The sequence below is a fragment of the Acanthisitta chloris genome, unplaced genomic scaffold (assembly GCF_000695815.1).
Source record: "Acanthisitta chloris isolate BGI_N310 unplaced genomic scaffold, ASM69581v1 scaffold5575, whole genome shotgun sequence".
NCBI classification, from domain to species: Eukaryota; Metazoa; Chordata; class Aves; order Passeriformes; family Acanthisittidae; genus Acanthisitta; species Acanthisitta chloris.
The window spans coordinates 10,748-20,300 of record NW_008675244.1 but is presented as its reverse complement, the minus strand read 5'-3'; the positions used below and the strand labels follow the sequence as shown (position 1 = coordinate 20,300).

Here is a 9,553-nt window from a genome sequence, read left to right as displayed (position 1 = left end):
TGAGCTGTTGAAGTAACGCTTGCAACTCAGGCTGGGGCAAGTGTTAATTTGGATCTCTGGAAAGAAATGTTCTTAATTTAAAAACAAATTAAGTATAAAAATTGATCTTAGTGCAAAACTTGTATAAAAATGCCTGTGAGGTAAATGGTGTGGCTCTAAACAGGTCTCTCAAAGATCCCAGGGAATGCTGTAAGCAAAGAGAATGAGTCATAAGCACATGAGCTAAAAGAAGCTGAAGACAAAATCATGCATCTCTGCTTAATTCCATCACATGATGAGTCCCGGGGCCCTTCATTTAATCGGAGAGCAGAGCAGCGAAGAAACTTCATTCTCACTTCCCAGTGGGGACCGGAGGAGCTGCCGTGCCCAGGCACTGGCCACGCTGCCCCTCTGCATGCACTGAGCCGACACAGGGTCTCCAGCACCATGAGCAGTGCTCGCCATCACCTCGTATTCCTGCTCCTGGCCGAAGCAGCGCTGTGTGCTGCCACCACACGTGAGTGCTTCCTTCACCCCATCGCCTCTCTTCCCTGCCTCCCAGGCCAGTGCAGGAAAAACGGCTGCTCCTTGCACATCTGGTGGTTGCTGGAGCCATGCTTGGGAACAAGTAGGTGACAGCTAGCTCCACCTCAGGGTTACCTGGCTCTGGGTAGAAATGGTGCCTGAGCTGGAGAAATGTTATGAGGACTGATATTTCCTGTGCTCAACAGGTACACAGAGCTGATAGGAGCTAAATCTTGTCAACAAATTTCCAGCAGTTTTACTAAGCTCAAGCATGGCTTAAAAGGAAGATGCAGAATGGACTTTTTTGCTCAGTTTGCTCAGTTCGGCTGTGGCTGGGAGGGGCCAGGTCAGTGCTCCCTACTGGGCCACCCAGACCTGTGGAGTACCTACCTCAGGGAGCCCAGTCAAGGAATTAGATTGGCAAGCCACATTGGGCAGGGACTGGGCTGAACCTCTGCTTCTTTCCTCAAAGTTCCAGTTTGACTCAAGTCTTAGGATGATTCCCTAAGCTCATGGGAGGGAACATAGAAATGGGATTTTAGTCTCAAATTCCAGAATCTACAGTATGGAGACTGAAGATTGTAAAACATGAGGTCCAGCTGAGCATGCATCTAGCCTTGTACTTAACTCCAATGGGAAACAGTACTGGATGTATATAACTGGGCAAGTGTATACCAATATTTACTAAGGATACCTTCCCAGCCTGTGATGATTTATAGCACCAGAACTGCCTGTCAGATGCAGAGTCATTTAACAGTTTTTACTAGACATTATTCCATCCCTTCATGACTTGGGTTTTGATTGCAACCCGTGTAAATTTTTGGGACATACTACATCCTGCCAGCAAGAGATTTCACAGCTTAACTGTGCCTTACATGAAGAAATCTCCTACTTGAGCTTAGAAAGTGTGACCTGCTGGTTTCATTTGATTCTCCTTAACGTTTGTACTTTCAGCTTCTTCCTCCGTGCTGTTCATGATTCTGTTTTTATCTTCTCCTCTGTCACCTCTTCCCCAGGCTTCAAGACAGTCTGTTTAGCTGTTCCCCATATGGAAATAATTCTATCCCTTTGTAGCATCCTCACTACCTTCCTCTGTATTTTTTCAGTTCTCTTATACTCTGTTTGATCAGCAGAGAACAGAGCAGCATAGAGTGCTCAAGACATGAACACATGGAATTATGCAGTGCTGTAATGCTTTAATCTTTGTTTTCTATCTAGCCTTTTCCCAGTTTTTCAACTACCAATGAGCACTACATTCAAAACTGTAAATTTGCAAGATCTCATTTCTGAGTTTAAAGCTATTTTACAGCCCCTTGTTCTCTAAGTAAGGTTACATTTAACTATGCTGAATTTCATAGTTTTATTCTTGAGTCTCATACACTCCTCCCCTCTGATACTTTCATGTGCTGCTTTCAGCAGATGAAAGAACTTTACTGTTTACCTGTTGCCCAGATTATGAACATTTTAAATTATTGTAACAATTGAGAAAACCGAGCATGTGCTCATAACTTCTGTTTCATAAAACCTAACCAATCATTTATTCATGTGAAATCCTTCAACCTTATTCCACAGTAACTTAATTGCTTTATGTGCCTTTAGCAAAGGACCTCATCAAATGCTGCCTGGAACTCAAGCAGCCTGTAACAAGCAGGTCAGCCTTGTTCCCATGCTCTCTGACTACCTCAGCAAATCTCAGAATATGTTTGTGAGGAATGCACTCCTTTTACAGCATATCACATTAATGCCCTGTATCTGCTAATTCTGTTCGTCACTGCTCTTTCTACCAGCTTCTCCAATTTGAGCCCCAAATGTTTTGTAATCCTCTAAGTCTCTCCTGGAAGTGTTTTTTAAAACTGTCATCACATTTGCCAACTTTAGTTTCTCAGTCACTAAAGCAGTTTTAAGCAAGACGTTACATGCTACGGTTAATAGCTCATTTATTTCACTCTTGAATAACTTCCATACTTTTTGAGCCATCTTATCTAGACAACTTTGTAATTTTGTTGATTTGTTCTATAATTGGGGGGTTTTGTGCCAGCACTTCATTTCAAGAGAGATTCTCTGTCACTGTAATGAAAAATTCTAGCACAGAAACCTCCTATGCTCCTCCTTTGTGAATGAAAAGGTAAACCAGCATATTTGACTTTTGTGCTATCCCTTTATCTCTCCTGAATGCTTCTTTTGTATCTACACCATCTTTTGGCCCTACAAACTTCCTGGCATGCTTTTCAACTACCTCTGTACTGTGGGAAAAAAAAAAACAAGAAAAAGATTAATTAGTAGTTTTAATGTTTTTCAAGTTGTTCCTCAAATTCTTTTTTTTTGTGTCTTACTTTATTATGTTTCTACATGTAACTTCAGAAAGTTTACATTACTGTCTGTCTTCTTACCTTGGCTGTAACATCAGCCTTTATACTTCTAATACACTTTTATCCTCTTTAGCTGGATCGTCTTTTTACTGCTGCTGTTCTAACATTGGCTTTTATTCTCTTTTTCATGGCTAACACACTGTCACAGGAAATACTGAACTTCTTGTCTTTTCTACATTTTTTTTTCACCAAAATGAAAACCAGAGTGAGAAAGAAGAAAGTCAATCAGAGTATAAGGTCTTTTCTCCTATGATCACCTCACCAAAACTATTACAGTAATCTGTTCCTTGGAGAGCAACATTATTCTGTTTCAAACTGAATTGCTCTAATTTTGGTTATGACCAACATCTGTTCTTGAGTGGTTTTCATTGTTAAAGAAGAAATACATTAAAGCTTTTTGTTCCTTTAAATTCAGCAACTGAAAATCTTCAGTTCCATGTGTGTTAAAGTAACTAGTTCTGAGGTCTTTGCTCATCTGAAAAACCATCTTTGTCTTGTCCTGAAGCTTGTGAAATGTTTTTTATTCGATTGAAATAAACAAAGCACATCAGGGAGGCAAAGAAATGCCTAAGGAACTTGTGATTTAGAAGCAGTGACCACAGTTATTACCAAAGCTGGAGTAGCAAATGAATTCTGAATTCAAGGATTGCTATTGAAAATTCAAAATTAAAAGCATTTATAAAATTAAAACTACTCCAGCTCTTTTTTATGAATTGAGCATTTGGGGAAAAAAAACAATGATTGAAAAGTTTTGATCTGACAAAATCAAAACATTTTTATTCATTAAATAATTTTTATGTAAAGTCAAAGAGAATAGGAAAAGAGATTGGGGAAAAATATGCAGCCACTTACCTTCAAATAAAATGACACATTAATTTAATGACCTAAAATGTAATTAAACTTGATAAGCCTTTGTGAAGTACTTTCATAGCTGCTAATCTGTTTTTTCCTGAGAAAAATTTCTGAAGGACAACATTACCAAACTCTTCTTCTGATCAAGACTGAAAACAATATAGCATGTGATACAGGTCATTAAGTAAATACCAGTCATGATGTTATTCTTTGCTCACATCAAAATATATTAAATCTGCAGGAGAGACTTGATTCAAGTGATTTAAGAGAGACTGCAGGGAGTTCCTGTAGGGCAAAAGTCCATGGGAGAATATGCCTCTGAGTGCAAAAACCTTTCAGTCCTCAAGACTGGGGAGAGAGCTACCATCATCAGCTCAGAGTTGAGATGTGACTGGACAAAAATGTATTTCCTGCTCAGCATAAATCTCACTGGACAATAAAACACCAGGAGAAAGTAGCTCCTGCCTCTTCTTCAGCACTATTTCTCTGGTTCTCCCTTGCAGAAAAATTAGGAGTCACATGCCCCTAAGGATTGTGCATAATCTGTCTACACCTGTTCCGTTCCATGCCTTTTCCAAAGCTTGGAGAAATTCCAACACACCCAGTTAGGTTAAAGCACACAGGGCCATTCTTGCCCTTCTTACAAGTCTCTGCATTTTCCTTGAGGCCATGCAGAGCTTTGTTGCAGCTGGGTATAAATCTCAGAAGCATTCTGCATCACCTACCTTTCCATCAGCCATGGGAAGCAGAAACCCTAACTCCGTTGCTGTTGTGACAGAATGGCACACCCAGCAGTTACCTGATGAATGCAACAGTTGTTTAAAGCCTCCAGGCTTTAATGGAACTCTGCCCATGAGCCTACTCACTGATAGAGTTTTATGGCATCCTACAGTGGCTGACATGTTCCTACAAGTTATTTGGATGTTTACTTTGCTTTTCACCATGTGTCCTTTGTGACAGAAAGAGGGATCCTAGAAGGCCTGGGAAAAGTCTGAACCCAACATTTGCAGTAATATGAGAAGAAAGAGGTTATTGAAGTTATTTAATATCTGAGCCATTTTTAAGTAATACCATGAAGCTGATATGTTATTGTTGTTATATTATAAACACATTGAATTTACTATTCATCTCTAAATTTCCTTTTCTGGAAATACCAGCTTCTGTTATAATTGGTTCCACCCCTCCCACCCAAACCACCAGTCAGCTCACCAAAGGAGGTTCACTGGGTCAAAATTAATTCCTGGCATAATTTCCACTAAAGCACAACTCAGATGCAGAGTGATTTTATCCTGTTAGCCTTTTACTCCCAGATTTATTATCAAACAAGCAGTCAGCAATCAAGCAACCTCTGTGCAGCCAGCCTGACTGCTGAAGGGTTATGTCCATTCATATAAACAATTGCTCTGATATGGTCAAAATGTTGCAAACCTTTTTATTCTTTTTCTGGAAAGTTTGCAAGAGTGCAAGTAGAAAAAAAATGACAGTCTGACAATGGTGGAATTATCTTTATGCTGATTGTAGTTGATGTAAGTGTTTACAGCTGCAATTATAAAATTCTGTAGCTTTCTACGGGTGAAAAGTTTTCTGTCAGTACAAGAATATAATCAGAAGCACAAGAGCAATGTCTTTACAGGGTGGTAAGAAAATTGCTTTACATTGCATGTTTGTTTTGCTCTCTAGTGTTTCAAGATGTGCTGAGCCATGGAAGTACTTCTCCTGTCACATCCCACAAGAAGCTACAAGGCTGGTCTAGTGATCAAAATAAATGGAATGAAAAGCTTTATCCTGTCTGGGAAGAAGGAGATCCTAGATGGAAGGACTGCTGGAAAGGTGATCTCACATCTACATTTCGAAGACACTGAGAAAATTGGCCAGAAAATCCACCTTATTGCAGAGTGCAGATGCTATAGAGCATTTTCAGAGGGGCAATATCCACTGCTGAATGGAACAGCAAATTAGAGATGATTGGCTTTGATACCATTCCCAGTAGGTTGCCTAAGGAAGCAGAACAGTGAGTTGTTGCAGAAAATGCTTTCCCATGCCTACTAGTCTTAGACTTTAATACATAGAAGTATTGATGATCAGGGCTCTAGGACAATCCATAATTTGAAACACACCCTAGAGGACAGGTAGCTTCAACTGCTACCTCAATAGGGCACATGGGCTTCAGTTTGACAGCTTTGGCAAAGAGCCTGCTTATTATCACCTGATCTGAGCTGAGGTATAATGACTGTATCCCTGAGGAGAAACCAAAATTTTCTCCTTCAGAATACGTTGACTTTCATGGGTAGAAAACTATATTGTTAACTCTGTGAACAAAATTAATAGCAGTCCAGTAAGAGACGTGGGGGGGATATGATCCCTCTGATTGTTTTAAGTTGGGGTTTTGATAAGAGTACAAGTGGGTTAGGAGCATGAAATCACTTAGAGCAACCAATAAAGCATTTCTAATGTAAATAGTGCACAGTTGAAGGCAGATGCTGCTCTGATGCATCCCTTACTGCCATGCAGACCAATTTGCTTTTCTACAGGTGGAAGGGTGACAGCCAAATTGGACACTGATAGCCCAGCACTGGTAGGATCCAACGTGACCTTTGTTGTGACTCTCCAGTTTCCCAAGTGCCAGAAAGAAGATAATGATGGCAACATAATATACAAGAGAAACTGTATCCAGGGTAGGTAACAGCAATCTTCCTGCACTGTACACACATCTGACTGGTGCAGATGTGAACATGTCATGAAGCTTTGAAAGCATCACAGGTGCACACTACGAGCAACAGCCACATTGCTTTAACCGATAATCAACTTGTGCCTAACCTGTGCCATACCTGTCTCTTTCCTAAGAAGATCCCTGTGGTATTTTTACTGTTCTTCCCTTGCTGTATATAATGATCAGATAATCTAAGATTGACCATAACTATGAGTTGTCTTCCCAAAACAATTGTGTTCTTTTGTCTTCCTAACAGATTTGTTACTGCTTTTCAGCTCAGCCACAACACTGCACAGTCACGCCATTTTCTTCCAGATTTATAAAGCTGCCAATTTATAAAATTGAGATTTTTTTTTGAAATTAGGAATTGTATAACTCAGTAACCATATTTGCATCTTGAAAAACCCTCGAGAAAGAGCAAATCTCACATTCCCACATTTTAAGAAGTAAAAAAACAAAATAAAGAATTTAAAAATCAAACAATATTTTCATCAGAGAATCACCTTTTTTCACCTTACTGTTACACAGAACAAAAATACTATCACAATTCCAGTGTTTGAAGCTGCTGAATCTAGAGTAAAACATGCTGTTGTACCTTTCATCCTCTGAATTACTAGATGTTCGACAAATTTTTTTTCTGATCAAAATACTTTTCACTTCAAGGCATAACAACACACTTTTTGTCCGCCTAAGTTCTAGTTTTTGACTGTCCAATGTTCTGTTAACAGCTGATATCCATTCTCTAGTTAATATCTACTATGCTGTTTGGGGGAGGAATCTTTATTATTCAGAAAGGAACTGAAATCATAAAATCATAGACTCAACAGGGTTGGAAGAGACCTCAGAGATCATCGAGTCCAACCCTACGATGAATGTCTAAGTTATTTAAAGGTGCCATATAAAACTTTTCTGACAAAACAAACTAGGTCACTTCTTTGCAGTGCATCTACAGCCTCTATTTCTACTTAAAATTTTAGACTCTGCTTGCCAAATGTTCCGGTAGCCCCACTGACTCCAGTGAAACAGTAGCATCCTGTGTAGTCAAGAGCAAGTTTTGGGCAAGCAATTTTAAATTGACCCATGAGACAGTAAACTTTGTTTAAGCTTCTAAATAAAACAGTGCCAAATCAGAACAATTTGGTGTGTTTACATTAAAAAACAAACAAAGCATGGTCTCAGAGAAAATTAATGTCAGTCTAAAAATATTCTGCTTCACCTGTTGTTTAAGTGCAGTAACTGCTGTAACCTGGGGTGTCTGACTGCTGTTTCCTGACTTTCTGTATGTGTCTCAGTTGACCAGATAATGCCCCATTTCTACCCTTAGATCCTCCAGCATTCCAGGATCAGCAATTCTATGTCTACAACTGGACTGAATGGACTGATAACTGTGAAAACTGCACAAGCAACCACAGCCATAATGTATTCCCAGATGGGAGACCTTTCCCTCATCATCCTGGCTGGAGGAGAAGGAACTTTGTCTACGTGTTTCACACGTTTGGTTAGTACCGCAACACATGCCTTAGTTTGGGTGATGCTGCAAAGCTTCCATTCATTCTGTACACTAACGCATTTGTCGAGTATGTTTTATTAAAAGTCCTTTAAAAAGGATTCCACACTCTTGAGTGGAGATACAAAATTCATTCCCCACTTTCCAGAGAGGCCATGAGCTGTTTGGTCTGGAAATCATGGATTGCCCAAAGATTCTCTTTGAATGTGCTTTCACAGTACTACCACTGAAGAAAATTAATTTCCTTTCAGTAGTACTCAAGATCATTTTCTAGGCAAACAGAGGGTATGAGCAGCTCAGTCAGCTGATTCCTTTACTGCTCACTGGCACTTTGGAGTCTTAAATTTAAGAGAGACCAGAGCTGTATATCTTCAGTTTAATGGTGCAGCATGTCTTGCCTCTGGGGAGGTGAGAACTGCCACTGACTGTATCGTAGTGGTCTGGTCACAGATGCTGATTTTCAGTGTTTCCAGGTCCTGAGCATGTAACAGTTGGGCTATTCCTGTCATTGGCTATGTACTAAATCTTAGTACCCTAAGTTCGCTTGTCTAAATCAGTATCAGCAAGAGTAATACTAACAATGTTCCAAATCACCTCAATCAGCTGTTAAAAAGACAAATAACCAAATGTATACAAAGGGCTCCAGGGTATGAAGCAAGAGGTATTTTATCTTCTGGCTACACTGCGAGCATGAATACACAAGATCACTTAAAATGCCTAACACCATCCACTACATAATCCTAATGACTTAATGTAATGTAATTGTTGGGAAAGATGTTGATGCCTCAACAAATTTTTCCTGGATTAGTGAATTTGGGACATCTTTCTAACAACTTTGAAAGAATGGCAGTAAACACATTGTAAAAGCAATCAGCCCTCTAAAAACACCTGCCAGATTACTGCAAGACAATTCTAAACCATTCGTTCAGATTTAGACAATCCAAGATTCTCAGAGATATTGCCTCTCATAAAACAACCTGTAGGGAGGCCGAGGGGGAAAACGCTAAGTTCATGTTCTGTTTCAGATCAGTATTATCAAACAACGGGACGATCTTCAGCAAAGCTTTCAGTGAACACGGCAAACATGACTCTTGGCGAACACGTGATGGCAGTGTCCATTTACAGGAGAGGGCGCTCAGAATACATCCCAGTTGCGAGAGCTAATGCCACTTATTCTGTAACAGGTAAGCGTGCTGAAAGGAACTAATAAAATACTGGGGGTGTTTGCTGCTTAGGTGTTAAAAGAAATCAGCACAAGCATCACCTGGCATGAAAAGAACATATTGGGCTGAGAAAGGTTTTTAATATGAAAGTGGAATCTGGCAAATTGCCTTGAGTAGCATGTCATCTTTGTATTTAGCTCAGTATTGACATCTCTACTTTGCAATGAAAAATGATTTACAAGAGGAAATGCAATTTTCCACAGGTGTCTGTGAGTCCTCATTTGTTCCCATACTTTTCTGGGTAACTGTTTCCTACTGACATTCACTCCTCAGATCATAAATTGAATTACAGTAGAAACCTGTGTTAAATATATTAATGTCTCACATTCTGACTGTTGCTGTTCAGGGACTTTGGAGCTGTTTGCTGTTTGCAGCCTGGTATATATGC

The 9,553-nt window shown here is 39.7% G+C and overlaps 1 protein-coding gene across 1 annotated transcript in view; it reads left to right on the top strand.

Annotated features, from left to right (window-relative positions):
* Window positions 1–426: 426 nt before the first annotated feature.
* Window positions 427–9,553, top strand: part of GPNMB (glycoprotein (transmembrane) nmb) — a 15,616-nt gene continuing 6,489 nt past the window's right edge. The window contains exons 1-5 of the mRNA XM_009075655.1: window positions 427–496; window positions 5,406–5,555; window positions 6,257–6,400; window positions 7,760–7,933; window positions 8,968–9,126. Coding sequence (XP_009073903.1) covers window positions 427–496; window positions 5,406–5,555; window positions 6,257–6,400; window positions 7,760–7,933; window positions 8,968–9,126 — 697 coding nt within the window. The remainder of the gene's footprint in view (window positions 497–5,405; window positions 5,556–6,256; window positions 6,401–7,759; window positions 7,934–8,967; window positions 9,127–9,553) is intronic.